The following is a 21,845-nucleotide window of genomic DNA, read 5'->3' as shown; positions in this document are numbered from 1 at the left end:
CTCACAGTGTCAAAGCCCCTCAGGGGCCCACCCTGGACAGGACCCAGTGCAGCCCCATCCCAGCACTGCCACGGGCTGGTCCCACCTCTGCATCAAGTTCACACATACAGCACCGACAACTTTCTGCAGTCTTTGCTGGGTATTTTCTGATTTAGTAAGTGTTTTGTAGCTGTGGGGACTGGAATTACTTCAAAACAGACTTTAAGAGCAAGAGGAAGACAATCCAACCCTTTGATCTCACATTTTAAATCCACAATCTCTTTATCAACAACCACATTTTGCTCTCCAAGCTCTTCCTTCACTTCTCCTAATTAGAAGCACCTCACCTGCATCACTGGCAGGTAGAGAGGGAGAGGAAGGTCAGGCCCCTCTCAGGCCCTAAGGGGAGGTGGGCAGAGCACAGCAGGGGCCTGGATGTGCCCCCGGCTGCCCCCCACTCCTGTTCCATCACCCACCCATTTCCAGCTCCCTTTCACCACCAGCTCTGGTACTGTCCCAGCCTGGCACATCCCACCAGTCTGACCAGTGAGGCTCAGCACAGGCTCCTGCACTCCACCCCAGTGCAGTGGGACCCATTTCCAAATGGGAGCCCCCCACAGCAGGCCCGTGGCCTGTTGCGGTGTGTCTCCTCCCTCCCAAAGGTAACCCTCTCCCCCCGCCCCAACCCCCATGAGCCCTGGCTGTGAGACAGGGGGTCCAGGGGGTCGAGTGATTGGCAGATTTGAAAGATACCCCCTGCCCCCTGTGGCTATTGGTAGACCTAAGTGCCCCTTCTCCCCTGGCACCCCTCCCCCTCACCTGGTTGGTGGCTACCTGTCCCTGCCCCTCCCCTTACCCCCGGGTTAAAAGGACAATCCAGCCACGTGGCCGGGCCTTCTGTTGGAGCTGCCACCAGGTCCACAACTCTGTAGCTGAAATAAAGACTCTGGATCAAGCTCTAGCAGAAGTGCCTCCTTTCTTCACCATCGCCTGAAGCCTCTCCACTGAGGAATATCGCTCGCAGCCTCTGAGTAACCCAAGGGTGTCACTGGGGAGGAAACATCCCAGCTGCCGCCATTGGACTCAGCAGCAAGGCAAGCCCGGGCAGGTCTCTGTCAGAATATTGGGAACCCCAATAGTGGCCCTCTCCCCTGCAGCCCCCTCCTCCATCCACACTGAACCAGAAGGTGGTCCTGCTTGTTTATTTTGGCCCCAACATGTTGGCTAAGGGTAAAAAACAAAAAAAAATCTTCATTTTGGTTGAAAAAAAATCTTTATTCACAGAATATCACATGAATCATGTCCCACCCTTGCTCCTTTATGTATAAAATACTGGTAAAAAGTTTTATTCCAGAGGCAAGTGAATTCTCAGAGAGTCCCCTCCTGAGACCAGCTCACCCCATAGCTGGAACTCATGCCACAGTTTGGAAGCAGAAGTGAGGTGTTTGGTGAGGAAGGAGACACCACCAAGCTGCAGCAGCAAAGCCTCCAGGGCTCCAGCTCATTTCCTGTGTCAGGGACCACAATCCCACCAGGGTTCCAGCTCATTTCCCACTGCATCCAAAAGGGAGATGTGGGGCTTGAAGGAACCACCCATGTCCCTGCCATGTTCCACTGCCATGCAGGTTTTTGGGTTTCACACAAACCACCTGAGATGCCCTTGGAATCTCTTTGGATTTACAGGCACCACAAAAGTGTCTGATGTCACACGTCCCCAAATCCAGTTCCCCAGGTGGTTCCTTCAAGCCCCCTGTGTCCCCTTTGGATGTCATGGATAGCAAGGACACTTGGCTCACCAAGGGGAAATCAGCCTGTGCAGGGACAAGGAGACTTCAGAAGGCAAAATAAATCAACAGGAATTTGAAATCTATTAAAATGCCAAGCTAGGCTCAGAAACAGGAAAAAAAAATCCAGTTCCAAGTATCTTATGGCTCCCACCACAGCCCAAAAGGAAAGATATTGGCCAGAGGCCCACCTTGGTTTAAGACAAACCCTGCTACACCAGGTCACAACTAAAGAAATTTTAAACAATGACAGCCTTAAACCCTAAACCCCAACACTGTAAAATCCAGTGGAACTGGATCAGTTCATCAGAACTGAGATTTGCCAGGGACCTCTTGCAAGTGCTCAGCTGCCCTCTCAAGGGCTGAATCCATCAGATTTCATATCCAAAATAAATTTCAGGCAAATTTTGATTTATGACTTCTATTACACAGCAAGACAGATGCTCCATCACTGCAGATTCCCTTTTTTCCTTTTAATTCCTTACTTCCTTGGGCTTAAATGAAAGCCAGTTCCATGCTTGCTTTGCTACAGTATTTCCTTGGAAAACCTGGACAAATGGGGAACTCCAAGAGCAGGAAACACTTCAGAAATATCAAATACACGGAGAAGCCCATTAACAGGGGCCACTGGTCACTCCAGGTGTCTGGCTGGGCCCCACCTCAGCTCTGGTCACCAGCATGGCCCTGTCTCATGGTCCATATTCCCTAAAATTCCTTCTAAATTTTTTTTTTCAATTATTAAAACCCTTTCTCCCAGTTTGCAACAGACCACATATTGAAAGCAAAGCTCAGTGCAGTCAGCAGAATGTAGCGCTTGTGATTAGTTACCAATCCAGAGACCCACAACCATTGCAGATAGGAAACAGGGAAGGAATTGCCAGCACGAGGTCTGGGTATGACACTTCTGTGCCACTGTCAGGGAATGCTCCAGACTTGCCACACATGGGATAGGAACGGATCTGTGGGGTGACTGAAATGGATGATGCTCAAAATGCCAGGATGGCCCCCCTATCAGACACCCCCAGGCTGCAGGGGAGGCAGTGCCAGGCCGAGACGAGGATCTCACAGCTCCAGTGTTTCACTGGGACAGGGAATGACCCCAAGGGGACAAGTGCGAGCCAGCACCACCCCCAGGAGGTGACAGATCTGAGTGTCCTTCACAGGGCTCCAGAGGTGCAAAGGGTACCACAGGGAGGGACAGCTCCATCCCAAGGCACAGACTTGAGGAAACTCTCCTGACCAAGGTGATTTTCAGTGCCAGGGCTGTTGTGCTGATCCCACCATTCCTCTGGTGTGAAGAACCTGTTCCAGCTCTGTGAACAATCCCACACCTCCAGGGAGTACAGGGGGACTCACCTACTCCATCCACTCAGAAGTTCCAGCTCCAGAGCCCCAAACCCAATCAGCACCTCAGGAAATGAACACAGCTCCCCAAACCTCTGTGCTCCAGCATTAGAAATGTCAGTTTTGGAGGCTGGATTTGGCAGGAGGCCCAGGAAGATGCCACAGGCCTGATGTGCATCCCAGTGGAAGCAGGAGGGAGCATGGCACTCAACATCCCCTGGGAAGCAGCAGGGCAGAGAGAGGCACCAGAAGACCCCTCAGAGGAGCAGAGCAGCATTTCAGTCTGAACCAGAGATGTGTGCTGGCTAATACTGTGTGTGAAGTCAACTGAGGTAAAATAACCGTGTTCTAAGACTCTTCCCCACACATCCTCCTCCTCCTCCAAGCAAATGGAACCACAGATGGGAGCCCTTCACTTCCCAACTCTTTTTGCACACTCAGTCGCACAGGCTGAACTCAGGCCCATGAACACTGTGAAATTCTCTGTGCCATTCTTGCACTGTAAAATGCAGGGGTCAGGTCATTGCTGGCCAGCACAGGAAAGATTAGCTGCATCGTAGGCTGTGCCTTTGCATCCTCCCATCCCTGTGTGCCCAAAGGGACATTCCTGCCTTGCTACAGCTGGGCACAATGTTCACTTCTGCTTCCTATTAACCAGACCATTAAACCTGCAGGCTTGAGGGGAGAGCAGTAAAGGCCAGGGGTTATTTTCACAGGGCCATTCTCAAGCACAGCGTCCCCAGACCCATCCATTTCCAGACCCATCCTTTTCCCGACGTGCCTTCCACGTGACGCTGTCCGAGTGGGATTTGTAAACTCTGAAGTCCATGGGAAGGGCTCATCCAAAGCAGCACCCAGAGGAAAGTCAGTTCTGGAGACAGTCCTCTTGCAGGAGGTGAGCAGCTCATGTCAGGTACTGCACAACGAGGAACATGATGAGGCAGGTCACGGCCATGCCCCCCAGCATGAGGAACTTGTCCTGGAAGGCGCGTTTCTCGATCAGCCGCATCACCGTGTTGGACAGGCCCAGCATGTTGGCAACGTCCAGGATCTTCTTGTGAGTGCCCTGAGGACAACAGCACAGCAAAGACACAATCACCCTCATGCTCTGAGCCTTCTTATTCCACAGTCCAAGAGTATTTCATCATGGGTGGTGAGTGATGGATTCTAATCCATGGAACTTCTCTCAGCCAACCATCCCTACTATTCCACAGGAGGTGGCCATGGGACCCTGGAAACAACTGGTTGTTTGGTCAATTTAATTCATACACACGAACAGGAATGTGCTTAAAGACAAAACAATCTGTCTGGACAGAGACATGACAAAGTGTCTCAGAAAAATGCACTCCTTTGGGAGGAGTAAGTGTTCTGTTCCAGTCACAGTCTAAAAAGAGCTCCAACCAGCCAAGGTTTTGTGCAGAGCTCCCCTTGCTAAAGTACAGTTCGCACCAACAGAGACTGAGAAGGTCCAGACACTAGCAAGGTAAATAGCAGAAAAAAGGCAGATAAACGTGTAATTAATGCTATGCCCTGAAATCCTTCCACAGAAAAGCACAGGGTGCTGCACGCAGGACACCTGGTATTATTAGGAATATGGTGTGATATAGATCACCAACAGGTGATCTATATCACCTACTGGTGATCTATATCCACCATAGATGAGCAGCAGGGACACAACAGGAATCCTCCTGCTTTATTTCAGGGCAGTGGTTGGAGGAAACAGTATGAAATACAGGCACAGAGATGTGCTCCAGGCACAGGTCAGGGTGGGATATTGCCCTGAGTGGGGAGAAGGGAGAGGACTCAGGGATGCAGAGTCCTCGTGGCACAGGAGGTGAGAAGGACCCTTCCTGGAAAGCTGGACACAGTGACCCACCTGTGGGCAGGCAGAGCACTGAGCCACAGCCAGACACTGGCCAGGACCCTCTTCACACCCAGGTGTGCACAGGGCAACTGCCAGGAGGAGCCTGCCACACAAGGGACAATGGACAGTCCCTCACAGTGACACCTGGGCTGTCCCTGAGAGAACACCCCACCTGAGGATGCTGTAACACTGCCTTCATCTCTGAGCCAGGTCAACAGCACAGATTCCCATCACACTGCTGAATCCCATGCTTTGACTTTGAAATAAAAACTTCAGCCTCTCTCCTTTAGTCCACATTATTTTTGGTCTCAAAAGAGTGAAAATGTGAAAACTGGGATTTTTCTTTGAGTACAAACCTGATTCAAGATCAGGAAGGCTCTCCAAGGACAGAATTTAGACCAACTTATTAGACTCGCATGCAGAAGTTTCTCAGTCCATAAAACAGAGATTTGCAATGCCAAACTACATCATCAGTGTCTTGTGCTCAAGGGGGTTGTGTGTCTGCTAGTCCCAAGTAATCCATTTTCTCCAGTTCCCACACGTCCTATTAACCCCCTGCACACTGCTCTCAGGCTCAGCACCTCACTGTCTCTGCAGAATCCTTCCACAGTGCTTCAGAACAAAACCAAACCTTGCTGAGAGAACAGAAACCGAATATGAAGCTTTAAAATGAAAGCAAACAATAGAAAGGGAAAACTCTTCAATTCCTGCAGTCATGGAACAGTGGAATTGTACAACTGGATCAGTTAAAGGGACAATTTAGGAATACTCATTCCATACCTGTCTATTTATACCTAGTATACACAAAGTTACAGAGAATAAAGCTATTAGTGTGCAAAGGAGGGACACGAGGGTGGGGAAGGGTCCGGAGGGGCCATAGGAGGAGCAGCTGTGGTCACCTGTTCAGCTGGAGCAGAAGAGACTGAGGCCAGACCTCCCCGGGGCTGCAGCTCCTCCTGAGGGGCAGCTCCAATCTCTGCTCCGTGACAGGAGGTGGGAAATGGCTGGAGCTGGGCATGGAGAGGGTTGGGTTGGATATCAGGAAAATAATCTTCCTGCAGTGGGTGCTGGGCACTGCCCAGGCTCCCCAGGGAATGGTCACTCCTGGAGGCTGCCAGAGCTCCAGGAGCATTTGGACAACGCTCCCAGGGATGCACAGGGTGGGATTGTTGGGGTGTCTGCAGGGCCAGGAGTTGGACTCAATGATCCATGCGAGACCCTACCAACATGGGATGTTCCATGAGTCCACATTAACCCATTTCTCTTTGTAAGTTGTCTCTACACCAGCTGCTTCTGCCAGACCTTCTCAGGCAACAAAGTCTGTGTCAGTGTAAGAAAAACTGAGTTAAGGGGAAAAGGAAAATGAACAGACATTTCCTCACCTACAAGGGAGAAACAACATGCCCCTGAACACCCAGGAACATGATGGCCCTGAAAGCACCCTCATGAGAGATTACCTTGCATCAGTGATTTCCCAGCTTGGAGAATCAACTCCAATTCCATGTGTGCAGAAGAGGGACACTGATGACTGGATGGTTCAGGCCAATGTGAACAGTCACCAAAGCAACCCAGTGCTCAACACAGTGGACAAATGTCTACAGTCCTTTCAGGGATGCAGGAACTTCAAGTAAGGTGCTCTTTCCAAAAAGCATTCACAACCCCAATCTTCCCCATGCACTAATAATGAGTCCTTCCAGCCTTTTCCTCATGAGCTGGCAGCAGAACCCCTCCCTCTCCCCACCACTCCTGTGGCCAGACTGCTCAGCACTGCTCAGCAACACCATTCCTCTGCAATGAACACTGAACCACCCACTGAGTCCTCTTCAAGGTTTTTCTAGTAATGGACCTTGTCTTAAAACAAATCCATACTCACCAGGTCAGTGAACAAGTGACCTGATCCAGAAGCTAAATCTTATCTTGGGAAGAACTCAGCTTCAAACTCTGCTTTAATGTCTCCACATAAGATCTGTGGGTGCAGGGCCTACTCACCAGACTAGGGAGCAGGGAAGGAGCTGCAGCCCAGCTTTGGGCCTGTGCTGGTCCTGTGCAGGGCTCAGGGAACACCAGGCAGCCTGGAACCCTGGGGTCAGGACAGCAAAGTGCCCATGCACACACAGCTCATCTCCCTGAGTGCAGACCCGGCTTGCACTGTCTGCCACACCATGGAGCTGCAGGCATGACAGACCTGACCAAATCTGGGATTTATGTCATAAAAAAATGCCTAAATCTGGCAAATACGTCCCAAAACAAAGCAGTGTCACAAAACTGAGAACAGCAGTTATCCCCATCTGAAGATGAATACAAGAAGCATTTCCCAACATTTTACACAAGTCCAGTTTCTCCCCACGCATTTCTTACTAAAAAGCTTTTTGTATCCTTGAGCTTTTCACTCAGAATTGACCATCACTTTCAACAGTCTACAAAATAAAATAAAAGACAAATATTTGCTATGAAGAGACATGCAGAAATGCAGCTGTTGTCAGCAGGGAAGGAGGCACCGTTGAGGTGCATTATTACTAATCTTAATCACAAGTGCTCTACAGCAGCTTTGTGGCTGCTCTGAGTGATGCTAATCTGAACCAACATCTTCCTGCCAGCCACTTATTGCCCCTCCTGAACCTGAACAAACAAACAACAATCAACCAAAGAAAAACAAACATAACATTCAGCACTCCAGATGCTGCCCTGCAGGTGAAGGCCAGCCAGCCCCAAGAGATCTTAAAGGTATTCCTAACAGGATGGCAAAATGTAAAGATTTCAAGTTGTTTAAATGAAGTTTGTGCCTTTCCAGCATCCTCAGCTCAGAGCAATGTACTGAGACAATACATATATTGATTCTACTTAGCCTGTTCAGCATGAACACAGAAAAACGTGGGGTCTCTCTGGTAAAAAATGATGCCCCCACCTTTAATGTGACTCTCTGGTCCCTCAGCCCCGCCAGGATGTTGGTGCCACTGCCAATAAGCTCATCCATGCCTCGGTGGGCACTCTGCAGGGATTCATTAAACTGCAAGGTTTCGTCGATCGGGATGGTGGTGTCAGAGTCCTGTGGGGAAAGCAGGGACTCGGTTACCTGCTCACTCAAACACAACATGCACCAGCAGACACGGCCAGAACCCAACAGGACTGCCAGGACTGTGCTTACACTTTTTTTTTTCATGGTGATTTTAAATACAACATTGATATTTGAGTGAAAAGAGTCATTTGGAGAAGACAGAGAGGAAGCCAAAAGGCAAAGCTGAGCAGCTGCTCAACTGTAATGAGATCTCAAGGATGAAAAGAGCAAAAGCAGAGAATTTTTATAATCTCAGTAGGAAAGGGTATTGCAGGAGAGAACATCAAAGCTAACAGAAGGTGTTTAACAAGGTGTTAAACACCAAGAAGGTGCTTAGTCATTGATCACTGCAAGTGAAAGACTTGTGGAAGATTTCACACCACATTTCTGAGCAACAAAAGGCCTGAAAAAATGTTTGGAGATGACATTCTAAACATTTACAAAATAGTGCAAATTTCTGGCAGTCAGGGCAAACAGACATGGGCCTGGTTCCCCGAGGTCTGGTTCACTCATCACCCAGGGCCCTATTAAAAAAAATATTAAAAAATCAGTTTTTTTCATGTTTTTCCAGAAAAGATGCATTCTCTCAACTAGGAACTGGGAATCTTGAAATGGAAATAACGGGGTAAAGCTCTAACCTGGACTGCACAGGAGGGCAGGGATGGGATCACCCATCTGCCAAAGGCCTCCAGGTCACTGTTTCTGGACATCACTCCATCCAGAGGGGCAAGGAAATGGCTCACTACTCCCACATGGTTTAGAGCAGGAACTGGGGACTGGTAAGGGGCAAGTGTTGGGAACAGTGATCACCTGCTCCAGGTGCTCAGAACAAGAACCACCCAAAGGCAGAATTCAGTCATGTGAATGAATGGCAGCCGGTGTGCCCAGCAGCTGCAGGTGACACACAGATACAGCACAATGTGCTCTCAACAGACTCTCTGGTAAAAACCCCCAATGTTCATCTGAAAATGCCATGCAGGACCCAAGGTCTGGTGCTGCCCTGCCTGGGCAGAGGTTTTGGTCACTGTGGAGAAGGAAGAAGGAGAGACAGAGCTCCTCAGGGGCCCTGGATGAAGGGGCTGTGGCAGAACACACAAACCTGGGCCCCTGTGAACACAGCATCAAGGCTCACACAAGTTTCTGAGCAGAAGCACTTAGATTTCCATGTGAATGGCTCTTATTCCAGATATTTAACAACCTTCAAACCAGCAGATTTCATTTCTGTACAAGGTTTTTTTATCCACAAGGCAGCAAAGAAAAGAGAGAAGTAGATTTTTGACCCTCCTCAAGGAGATAGGATGGCACCAGAGCTCTGTTTTGCTGCTTGTGATTTTCTCCAGGTACAAGGAAAGGCTTTAAAGATAAATACCATTTTTAACTCTTGAATTAAGCAAACTGTTCAGAACACTGCTACAGATGTGTTCCAAAAGCTGTTCTGGATGTTCCAGTGATTTACTCACACACTCAGCTGACATCTCTGATAGAATAGGGGAGTATATGAATAGGAACTGTGGAAAACTGTAACCAAGAGAGACTGATAAATAAATCATCATTTACCTATTAAAGGATCATTTTAAAGCCACATTTTTGTAGCAAGCTAAAAAGAAATACATATTTTTTATTTTTTTTTCATCCACCATACCTTTCAACTCCTGAAGGAGAAAACAACCCATCTGCCCATAGGTTAGCATGCTGTAAGCCTGCTACTGCTCTTTAAAACTGCTCTACTCACACACCTTTTGTTTCTGAACAGCAAATTTTCCTGTAGGAAAACTTGTCCCTACTTGCAGGGAAACACCACAGTGTTTAAAAACAACAAATTGCAGTGTTTCCTTCAAGCCTTGTTTATAATTTTGAAATAGCCAACAAAATACCAGACATTATCTCTATGGCAGGCTTTGAGAAATGCATTAAACTGCCCAAATCTCAGTTAATCAGGACTGCTCACATTCTTTCTTTCTTGTCCTGACAATGACTGACAAAATGTTAGGTGAGATGCCTTTAACAAAGTAGGGAAATAAAGAGGGAAATCAAACAAAAATGTAAAAATAGTATTAAAAAGCCAAAAACAGACAAACAAAAAAAAAACTTAACAAAAAAACAAACAAACTAAATAAATAAAAAAAAAACACTCAAACCCCCAAGACTAACTTTTCAGTTGCAGAAAAGTGAAATCTGAAAGCAAGCCTACATTATTCAGAGGAAAATTCCCCCAGCAATTTGCACTGGGGGGACTTCCTAATGGAGGAACTAAAAAGAACAAGTGGAACACATTCATGTTATTAGGAACTTTTGACTCGATTCTAGGCAGAAAGCAAGGGCTTTGTCCCAGCTGTGTGATTTGTGTTTGGCTACACTGAAGTTTGCTGACACCTGCTGCCAGCAGGGTGTGTAAAAGTCAGGCTTTTCACAGATCTCAGGATCTGGCAGACATTTGACACAAATCCAAGTGAAATGTACACTTTGGTACCTACCTCACTGACCCTTTTACAACTACTATGTAAATCCAGGTGGATTGCACTGAATAAAACAGGAGCATTCTGGAGCCTTTTCCTGTTACCTTAAGAGCCCAGCTTTTCCTCAAGAGAGCCGTACTTTCTCCCCACATATTTTGATTCCTCTCTACCTTTACTCACACTCTCAGCAGCTTCCAAGAGTCCTGTTTACACGCTGCCTGCCTCCCCCCTGCTGGAATTGAGCTGCTGGAGCACAGAGAGCCCCAGCAGGGATATTTACGTTGGTGGTGAAGGTGCGGGCCAGCAGCTCCTCGCGCTGCCGCTCCTGCTGCTCCCGCAGGTACCGGCGGTGCTGAAAGTTCCTCAGGGCTGTCTGCAGGTGCTGCACGTCATATTTCAGCTGGTCCACTCTTCTGCAAAAGACCAGCAGCACAAAAACACTCTGCTTTTCTGGTGTAAATTAACAGCATTGTAAATTAACAGCATTGAATAACATGGAACGATGGGCTCTACTTCGCTACAAGATGCAGGACATCCAATGCTAGGCTGAAATTCCACACCTACATCCTCCCTGTCTCATTTTTCTACTACACAGGTGATAATTCATTTTAATCAATTATTTAGCCTCCAGGCTAATGACAGAATGTGAAGCAGAACTCCTGAGCTGTCTTGGACATCCTATCCCATGGATTGTCTCTTCAGGTGTTATGTAACTGTATCCATTACTCATTTAACACAGATTTGGGAAGATGGTAGCATTTATACAGGTTCTATTTTCTGACCGTCCTCTTTCACATAAAAGACGATGCTTTCCAGTTCCTTTAATTAGCAAATTTTCTGAACTTTGAGGTTTTATTAAAAGGAGCTCAAAAGTCAGTGCGCAATACAGGAGACACCTCAGACATCTCCACCGGGCTGAAACAAATAATGTCCAGAACTCCACTGGCCCTGATTAAATGATTGATAAAATTTAAGGTTTGATCACTAGACTATTCTGGTCTAGTGGAAGGTGTCCCTGCCCGTGGAGGGGTTGGAACTGATCTTTAGGGCCCCTTCCAACCCAAACCATTCCAGGATTCTACAAAGAAATCAATGACTATTTCAGATACTGGCCTCTTTCTTTAATACAGGTGACATGAAATCCACCCCTACTATCTACAAGGACCTTTTTGGACTAAACATTAATAAGTGAGTCACAGAATTAATAAAGAACAAGTCCTGATGTCTGTGGTCCAGCCTCCTGCTCAAACTGTTACTCACTTTAGAAACCTCTTTATTTCAGCCACCAACAGCTTGGAAAATGGCCCAGAGAAAATGACACCAAATGAAGGAATTTCACTCTCTACCTTCAAAATGCCATTAAAAGCAAGTGACAGAGAGAGCATCCAGAGAGAGCATGTTCTGCTCATCTGAGAACAGAGACATGAATCCAGCTACATCACCAGTCTGGACTTGATGATCTTTGAGGCCTTCTCCAGCTTTAATGATTCTCATGATCCTGGGGTTAAATGCAGGAAAGTGATTTTGCCTCTGTGCCTCAGTTTTGCTACTGTAGCACACAGACATCAGTTATGCAAAGTATAAAGATTTCACACAAATCAAAAGGCAAAGGGCTTCAGTAAATTTAATTAAAATAATTACAAAGACTACCCTGCACAATCACAGCAAAGCAGTGAACTCACAGTTTGGCACTCTGCCTCTTGTTGGGAGGTTCTTTGCTGGACAGGATTTCCAGACGTTCCAAGTTGCTGAATATGTTGTCTATTCTTGCCTGAATCTCATTTTCTACCACTGCAAGGAAACAGAAACAGGATTTGACTTGAATTAGACAACTGCAATCTGATGAAGGCAAATGCTCAAAAGCATTCAAAGCAATATGTAAAACCTGACAGATGCAAATCTTTACTGGATGAAAATAATCAGGTAACCGAGGACTATAAATACAGTGAAATGTCACTTTAGGTCAGTAATTTGACACTCTCACCTTTCCCTCCTGCTCTGAGAAGGCAGCTAGGAAAGCCCCTGCTCATTCCAGACATCTGAGCCTCTTTCCCCATCAGCTCCATGAATTAGGATTTCAAGCCCACACACTCCCCCTGCAGCCCCTTCCTGCTCCCTCAGCAGGATTTGCTGTCACAAGAACAGAGAGAAGCATCATCAATCACCTGCCAACTACTCCACACACCAGGACTTCCCAGAAAACCACTCTCAGCAGCACCCAGAGAAGCAAAGAGCACACACGACCTAGTCTTTGCCCCTGGATCTCACACAGCCAAAGAGTGACTGACTCACATCCAGAGACAAATCAATGAAATTGTCCTAATGCAGCTCTCCATCATTTACTGCAGCTGAATTCAACACAGGAGAGCTGACAGACAGTTACAGCAACTTTTGTCAGACCAAATTACACCACTACACATTTTTTCTGAGCAAGAAGGGACTATTTGCTCCAAGTTGGAAAAGGCAAACTGCAAGTTTGATTTCCTGGCCCCTATTCTGGCTCTTCAACCATGTATAGTCCTATTTTCCATAAATTCTGAAATACACACTAGTAACTTTATAGAGAGAGAAACAGATACATATATTTATTCATTTATGTTAACTGGTGAACCCACTGTAAACGATGGAAACTACATTATGCTATCTCTTGAAATGGTCTCAAGCAATAGAAGCAAAATGGCAAATTATACTAATTTTCAGGGCTTTCAAAATCACCCCCAGTGAAGAGCAGTCTGGGAAATCTGGCATTGTAGAACAGTACAACCACCACAAAAAACCACAACCAGAATTAATAAGTTACTATTTTTTGATAGGAAATTTATCAGAGCCCTTCCTAGAGCCCAGTCATGTTTCACAAATGTGTTTAAGGTAAGAGAAGTCAGTGAACATGTGCAGAAATGCATCCAGTCAATGCAGTGTCCTTTCACCTCAGAAGTTCCTGATGAAACCCATTAGTAGTGACTCATGCTGGAATTAAGGGTTCAAACACAGGTCCAAAATACATGTGCCAATTCTATACTGGGGTAAAAAGTCCTGCCACACATATCAGAGCATCTTATTATTGCAGTCATTTATGAGCACAGGGTTATAGTCCAAATTTACTGAAGCAATTTCAGACCCAATGGTTCTACACACTTCCCATAAGCAGGTGGAATTACAGGTTCTGACTCTGATGTAGCAGCAATGTCAGGAGCATCCTGCTGAAGTTCCTGCACACAAAATCACAGCATCTTCCCCAAAACTGCACTGAGCATCTTTAGGGGAAAGCTGCCAGTTGGTGGATGCTGAGGGAATAACACCACAGCAGGGCAGGCTCAGTCACATCTCAGCTTTCTGAGCTTCTCACAAACCAGCCCAGAGGTGCTCTCAATCTGCAGCTCTGCCCACACCAAGGTGTTCATTAATTTCAGGTGTTCAGAAACCTTCATGAGTGCATCACTGTGAGGGTTCTGATCTGTTTGTGCTGAAGGCCTGCACAGACACCCTGACCATGAGTTCCACAATCTAACAGCACCAAAAATCTGGCATTCTACCACAACATTAAAGAAGCATCCACAGCAAGCACTCTCTGACAGTTCAAGGATTATAACAGGAAGATGAAACAAATTCTTGTCCTGTCTTTTTTGGTCTGAGCTCATACAAAACACCACCTTATTGAAGTTAAACAGCAACACGATTTCAATGCATTCTGAATTGGTGATGTCTCTCAGCAGCTGATCACAATGGCTCAGGAGCTAAATTTGTTCCAGTAATTAAAATGAGAATTTTAATGAGAAGGCATACAAGGTTAAAGATGCAAACTAAATAAACCTCCCTCCCTCATTACTTACAGTGCACTGACTCTTTGTCTGAAGTCTCCAAGTGCCCCATGTAAGACTGGACCTCATGGACCTGCCTGTCAGGACATAAAAAGAAAATGTACAGAGAAGTCAGCTAACAGACACAAAATCATTCCTCAGCACCTCACTTTTCAGCTCCTTTTACTGAAATGCACTTTTTAGAAGAGCACAGGAATCAGCAACACAGTGGCAGAGCAGACAGCCCATCCCTGACCACCAGGTCCTCAGCAGGAATCAAGCTGTGCTCTCACCTCATATTTAAAATAATTTATTTTAAATCTTATTTAAAATAAATCAAGGTGAAGGTTATGAAAAGCATAGAACAACTTTTCTACAAAAAACAGCTCTTCAGCTTGGTCTGGAGATGACAGTGGGAATGATTCACAACATGTGAATTCACAGGTATAAACTGAAATTAAAAGCTTGTAATTATAATTAAAAACTACTGTGGCTGGACAAGCAGTGGTATAGGAAAACAAAACAAAAAAAGAAGGTATTGATGCTTGTTAAATTCTTCTGTAACTAGGTAGATTTTAAGGTCTCTTCCAACCTGAACCATTCAACGATCACAAAATAAGGCACTACAGAAATGGGAACAGGAGAACCTCAGTCCCCATATCCATAACAGCTGCTGTGACATTCCTGCATTTCCAGATCTCCAGCAGGATGTCCCGCTCTTCCTTACAGGGTCACTCTCTATCATTATTCAGTGACAAAGAAACAGCAATTCAACGTAAGATTCAATTCAAGTCTCTTACTACCCCACCTCCCTTAATAGAGCCCCACAAAGATGCAAATTACCGTGGAAATTTGGAATATTGACTTAACTGTGTCCTTTGGCCCCTTTCCCATGAGTTATTCCACATGGATTTCCAACAGAACCGCAAGAATTTCTGCCTTATTTTGCAATCCCCACACCACTCCTCCCTCTCCAGACCGGCATTATCTGTGAAATGTGAGATTTATCCTCAAGGAGCCACACGCCTCCAGAGGTGGTTTAAACTGCGGCAGCCCGACCCTGCTGCAAAAATCCTTATAAAAGGGCGTGCTTTAAATAAAGCGCCATCAGTAAGCGGGAATGGCCGCTCGCGGTGCCCCGGGCCGGCCGAGCCCTCGGGGCTGACGTGGCACACGCGGTTCGGGGTTCTGCTCCCTCCGGGATGGGGCTTTATGGGGAAACGCTTTCCAGCGGCGCTGCGGTCAGTGGGTATCGGCCCGGGGCTCCCGCACAGCCGGCCCGGCCCGAGCTCCTCACACCCCCGGCCCCTCACACTTTAAATAAAGCTACTTTGTAGGCTGGAGGCGCTGCCCCCGCTCCTCCAGACAAGGGCTGGTTTGACGGGACAGCCCTCACACCCCTCAATCCCTCACCCCCCTCAATCCCTCACACCCCTCAATCCCTCACACTCCTCAATCCCTCACACCCCTCAATCCCTCACACTCCTCAATCCCTCACACTCCTCAATCCCTCATACTCCTTAATCCCTCACATCCCTCAATCCCTCACATCCCCCTCAATCCCTCACACACTCCTCAATCCCTCACACACTCCTCAATCCCTCACACCCCTCAATCCCTCACACCCCTCAATCCCTCACATCCCCCTCAATCCCTCACATCCCCCTCAATCCCTCACACTCCTCAATCCCTCACATCCCCCTCAATCCCTCACACCCCTCAATCCCTCACACATCCCTCAATCCCTCACACCCCTCAATCCCTCACACCTCTCAATCCCTCACACACTCCTCAATCCCTCACACCTCTCAATCCCTCACACACCCCTCAATCCCTCACACCTCTCAATCCCTCACACACTCCTCAATCCCTCACACTCCTCAATCCCTCACACCTCTCAATCCCTCACACACTCCTCAATCCCTCACACTCCTCAATCCCTCACATCCCCCTCAATCCCTCACATCCCCCTCAATCCCTCACCCCCCTCAATCCCTCACCCCCCTCAATCCCTCACACACTCCTCAATCCCTCACACCCCCCTCAATCCCTCACGCACTTGTTGGTTTGCCGGTACAGCCCCTCACACACCCCCCGAGCCCTCACGCACTTGTTAGTTTGCTGGTACAGCCCCTCACACCCCCCGAGCCCTCACGCACTTGTTGGTTTGCTGGTACAGCCCCTCACACCCCCCGAGCCCTCACGCACTTGTTGGTTTGCTGGTACAGCCCCTCACACCCCCCGAGCCCTCACGCACTTGTTGGTTTGCTGGTACAGCCCCTCCATCCCGCACCGGCTCCGCTCCGCACACGTCACCTCCCGCCACTTCCGGCCCCGCCGCCTCCCGCTGCTTCCGCTTCCGCCTCCCCCGGGCCGCCGTCCCGTCCCTGCGCCCCGCGGCCGCCAGGGGGCGCTGCAGGACCGGCGTGGCGGGGCCGGGAGCGGCCGGGCCGGGAAGGGCCGGGACGGGCCGGGACGGGCCGGGCGGGGCCGGGACGGGCCGGGCGCGGGCGGCCCTTCCCACACGAACCGTGGGTGGCTGCCTCCGTCCGCAGCGTCGCAAACAGCGGCTGCAGCCGCCCGGCACGGTCACCGAAAGGGGTGTCAGCTGCGAGATCCGCCTGGGGTCGCGGAACTGCATCCCCCGCGCGGGAGCACGGAATGGATTCATGGTACAGTGCCACTGTCCTCTGCCATGGCAGGGACACTTTCCACTGTCCCAGGGTGCTCCAGCCTGGCTATGGACGCACCCAGGGATCCAGGGGCAGCCGCAGCTGCTCTGGGCACCCTGTGCCAGGGCCTCCCCACCTTCACAGGGAACAATTCCTTCCCAATATCCCATCCAGCCCTGCCCTCTGGCAGTTCGAAGCCATTCCCTATGTCTTGTCCTTCCATCCCTTGTCCCCAGTCCCTCTTCAGCTCTCCAGGGTGAGCTCTCCCTGGATTCTTCTCTTCTGCAGGTGAACACCCCGAGGTCTCCCACCGTGGCTCCATGCAGGGGGGCTCAGCCCCGGAGCAGCTCCGAGGCCTCCTCCCCTGAGCAGCTCCACATCCTCCTGATGCCAAGGAGGAGCTGGACACAGCTCTGCAGGTGGGACCTCCAGAGGTCACCTCTGGGAGTCCCGGTGACCAACACACCTGGAGATGTTACTGAGCTGCTACCTCCTTCCTCATAGGATGAATCCTACCTCCAGGTATCCCTTCTAAAACAGCTCTTCCTGCTCTTTCACCGTTATTACACCTGTCCTGCACCATGCCTTGCTGTCCTCCTGTTCAGTGTTTCTTTGCCAGGGAACTGCCTGCACTTCACAGGTTTGTTCACACATGGTCAAGGTCAGTTTAGGGTGTCCATCCTGCAAATAGGTTTGCTTTCTTAATAATCCTGTTTTTTCTCCATACTTAGAGATACACTAAATTACTAAATTCTCTCCTACAGGATGTCACCCATTCATGGTGGAACTGCAGGTTCCTGCCCTATCTGACAGAGCTTTTCTCTGGGGCTGCATGAGAGACTGCTTTTCAGTTTATTCTTCATTGTTTGGACCGGATAATCCACCACAGTTAAAGCCACAACTCTTCCTTGTATTGGGCTACAACACCCAATATCTTTATGGTCAGAGTCTGCTGAGCCACCTGAATTCCTGTCACCTTTTACTTCATGGCAAAAGCAAGAAGATTAATTATAAAAAAAATCAACATGGTGGGAAGGTGTAGCCCAGTTAGTCAGGGCAGCAGGGTATCAGAGGCAGAGGTACAAACATTGATTGATCAAAAAGCTCAAATTAGGACCAAAACTCTGTCGTGTCACTGTGGTTTAATGAAAAAGAGTGCTTGTCAGCAAATGTAACTTCATGCTAATAAGAGCTTGATTGGGAAAAATTGGGAAAGGCTTGTATTCTGTAAAGCATTCAACTCTATACCACAAGATCAATAATTGAAAAGTCTGTAGCCTCTGTCCTCATGGTCCAGACAAGCACTCAGCTCTCTCCTTCTCCACTATTTCTTCCCTCTAATAAATGTTGTCATTTTATACTTCTTCCTCAGGCTTTGAATTCCCCTGATGTTGAGCTGATTCTGCCCTTTTCTGGGTTTGTGCTGCCTGTCCCACCTATGATGTGAAGGTAAACCTGCTTTATCAACAAGAATTGTGTCTTAAACTGGGTTCATCCAGATAAAATGCTCTAATAGTATTGAATAAAATACACTGATTTAACTCCTAAACTTCCTTCAGCACCCTCAGCCTTGCCCTGCACTTGGCTTAGGCAAAACCAAAATAACTGTACAGCAAAAATTCAGCCTACTGAAGGATGACAAACGTTGGAGGAAAAGTGAGAAAATATTTTCAGAGGTGGGGAAGCTGAAGGCAGACACCTCCTGATGTGAGACTGAGCAAATTGGGAAATCTGGGGGCTGGAACAGTCTCCAAAATGTTGGGTTCTTTCTGTTGTTGCTCATTTGCAGTTCAGGGTGAGCACCTGAAGAATGCAGCCTTGTCACAGGAGAACATATCCCTGAGCACCACACAGATATAAAAGAGGGAAACAACAACACATCTTTAATTAATGAGAGAGTCTGTCCCTGTGGGTCCATCTCTTGTGTCTCAGATGATGCATCAAACTTAGTCTGCCCTGCCCTGCCATGCAGCCAGCTAGGCCTCTGGCAAGAGATTATCCCCTGGATGTCAAACAGCAGTTCAAGCCCCAGAAATCACATCAGCCCAAGGATAAACAGCATATCAACAAAACCATTAACTGCAGCAGTAACAAACACATTCACTCCCATCCTTTGCTCCCCCTTCCCTGGGCCATTAGACCCCATTTTCAATCACTTCTGGAAATAGGTTGAATGGAAATAGACTCTGGGATTCCCTCCTGGCCAAGGCTGTGAGAGAGGTATCACAGGAGCCTTGATGAAATGGCAAGCACTGAAAATACACAAGAACAGATTTCCGTTCTTTTGTGAAGAAATTGATTTTTGCCAGAAACAACATGCTGCAACCCAGCGTCTGTTCTTGTTAGACTTCAAGTCCTTCCAGGAGGAGTTCTTCAGCAAATTGGCTCATTTAGACACAACAGCCAGGAGCATGGAGAGGAAAAAAAGGGTTTTGTTCAAGGAAAGCCTCTGTATTGTAAACAGGATAAAAGGGGATGGAGAGAGTCACTTATCACTGTCTCTCATGTCCCCAGGTCATTCCTGTGTAGCATCTACAGGAGAAAAAGGATTTTATATTCCCTGCTCTCCCAGAACCCCAACTGGGGGATTTTCTCTATCACACAATCCGCAGACCCCGTGTGCATTCAGCAGCAGCTTTCAAACCCCATTGCTGTTGCCATTGCTCTCCTTTGCCTTGTGAAGCCTGGCAGCACCCAAGGGAGAGCTGGATCCTCACAGAGTCTCCTTTGCTCTGCCTGCACCAGCCCATGTCCCACTCACAGCCATGGCACTTGGGTTCTCCCCAAAAACACTGATGCTCTGTTTAATATCAGACCCCAATAATGCATCTCTCCCTGTTTCTCTGAGCGTGATCCCATCAGGCACAGAAACTCTCTGCCCCCCTCTCTCTTTCTCTTCCCCCTCCCTCTCAAGAGTGTTTTGGGACACTCTTTGCATGCTTTGCTGATACAAATAACTGTGACTTTCAAAACAAAGGAGTGCCGAACCCCAGGGCATTCCGCCCGGGAGAGACGTTTGGATGAGTGCTTGATGGAGACTGCTGTGAGTCCAGCTGCAGGCCATGGGCTGCATGTCCCAGCTCTGACAGGCTCCTGGACACAAGGCAGACCTCACAGCACGCCTCTCAGCACTTCCAGCCTGGGGAAGGGGGCAAAATGAGAAGGGGAGACATGACAAGAATGTTGGAGACTCATTTATCAAATTTCTCGGGCTCTTGGGTGATGTGCTGGACCCAGGTCTCCCTGGGCAAGGAGCTTTTTAAAGACACATTGCACCTTCCTGCTCATCTTCCCAAATTAAGACTGTTTCTGCACAACCGTCACAGTCAGTTTTGAGACTGAACTGTGGCTGTGAGAGTCACAAATGCTCAGACCATCATTCCCTTCTGCATAAATATCCCAGGGAAAGGGATATGGAAAGGATGGAGAAGGCCAGGCCAAGGGAAGGAGTCAAGGAGCATCTCTGCTATTTCACTCTCTCCCTCCCTTCTGTAATGAGGCAGGGAAATACGGCAGGAATAGGAATAGGAATAAAAACCAAAATATACCCGGTGGTGAGGGACACTGCAGCATCCCCCAGCCTGAGGGATCTTTGAGACACAAGTGGCTTGGAGGTTTGGAGAATTCTGGGCAAGTGTATTTTCCTCATGCTTTCATCCATCCCTGGTGGCAGCCACACGGAGCTGCTGGAGGTGAAATACTGACCTTTATGGATTTTTGGTGCAGGCACTGCATGGCTCTGTTAGTAGCTCCATGCCTCCACTACACTATAAATGTTATATTATCATAATAATGATTAAACACAACTCAGTTCTCCATGTAGAACTGAGTTCCTCATGCCTTTTCCCTGTGAATCCTGCCTGTTTGACCTTTTCAATGAAATTCAGGAAACAGGAGCAAAGAGCCTCCTCCAACAGAGCCAATGAGGCAGAAGGGGCAAGAAATTACATTGCCTTCCCCAGACAGTGTACAAATAAAATGCCAATAATCCTGCAACTACACCTTCCTTTTGCCCAGCATCAGGAACCTGTTACGAACCTCAGCTGCCTTCAGCTGAAATGGCATCCCCCCTCAATTCCAAATCCCACAGAAATCTCTGTGTTTTGGCCTTAAAAGCTTTGGCTTTGAAAATATATTGAATTTATTTACTGGGCAACCCTGTTTAATAATACTACATAATAAATTTATTACGGCAGATTCTGTCTGGGCACTATTAACCCTGAAGTGGATGTGCATAATGTAGCACTTGCATAGGAAAATATTAAAATCTGTGAGCAATACCATGTGCCATTATCCTGATTTTTCCAAGGGTCAGTTCCCTGACAGTCAGTCTCTCTGAAATGTGTCAGGTTAAGAATTCCATTGAAATTAGACAACATCATCAGCTGCTTTGGGAAATTTTAGGGGCAGATCTTTTATGTTCTCTTTCCCACTGAATAAGCAGCCATTTCCTGGGTCTAATTTTGGCAAATCAATCCGGATAACTGGAGTTCATTAGCTTAATAGGTTAATGCTGAACTGTTTCCCAAGTCAAATCTGGATGTCAATCTTCCTCATACTCACATTTTGTCAATATGGGGGATCTTAAAATGAAAAAAAAACAAACCAAAAAAACGGAAAATTGTTTTCATCTGCGTTTCATCCACGGGGTAATCCAGGCATGCAGAGTTGGCCGTGCCGGGTCCCTCTCCCTGTGTCTCCCCGCTGGCTGGGATGCTGCAGGGGCTGTGCTCTGTTTGTTGTTAAAGCAGCCTGACACAAAGAGGCCCCGGGAGCTGCATGCACCCACAGGATGGATGTCGGCTCCTGTCAATCCAGCCCGAGTCCCCCAAGAGGAAAACGGGATTGTCTGCAGCGGTGAGGGGGAGAGCTTTCTCAATCATGTCATAGAGGA

General features: G+C 47.9%; 1 protein-coding gene across 4 annotated transcripts; it reads right to left on the bottom strand.

Moving 5' to 3' along the window:
• Positions 1-1,242: 1,242 nt before the first annotated feature.
• Positions 1,243-16,660, bottom strand: GOSR2 (golgi SNAP receptor complex member 2). Of its 4 annotated transcripts, none has more exons than XM_068212452.1 (6): positions 16,537-16,660; positions 14,313-14,377; positions 12,165-12,273; positions 10,763-10,895; positions 7,877-8,017; positions 1,243-4,173 (listed from the first exon to the last, which is right to left on the bottom strand). In XM_068212452.1, the coding sequence occupies exons 1-6, from the start codon at positions 16,563-16,565 to the stop codon at positions 4,012-4,014; spliced, it is 639 nt and encodes a 212-aa protein (XP_068068553.1). In that variant the 5' UTR covers positions 16,566-16,660; the 3' UTR covers positions 1,243-4,011. The 4 variants fall into 4 exon arrangements, with proteins under 4 accessions (XP_068068553.1, XP_068068554.1, XP_068068555.1 ...); XM_068212453.1 differs by lacking the exon at positions 16,537-16,660 and adding an exon at positions 16,439-16,505; XM_068212454.1 differs by lacking the exon at positions 16,537-16,660 and adding an exon at positions 16,339-16,404.
• Between the last annotated feature and the right edge of the window lie 5,185 nt (positions 16,661-21,845).

The sequence above is a fragment of the Anomalospiza imberbis genome, chromosome 22, assembly GCF_031753505.1.
Source record: "Anomalospiza imberbis isolate Cuckoo-Finch-1a 21T00152 chromosome 22, ASM3175350v1, whole genome shotgun sequence".
NCBI classification, from domain to species: domain Eukaryota; kingdom Metazoa; phylum Chordata; class Aves; order Passeriformes; family Viduidae; genus Anomalospiza; species Anomalospiza imberbis.
The sequence above is the reverse complement of the archived record's forward strand: the minus strand, read 5'-3'. Positions and strand labels throughout refer to the sequence as shown.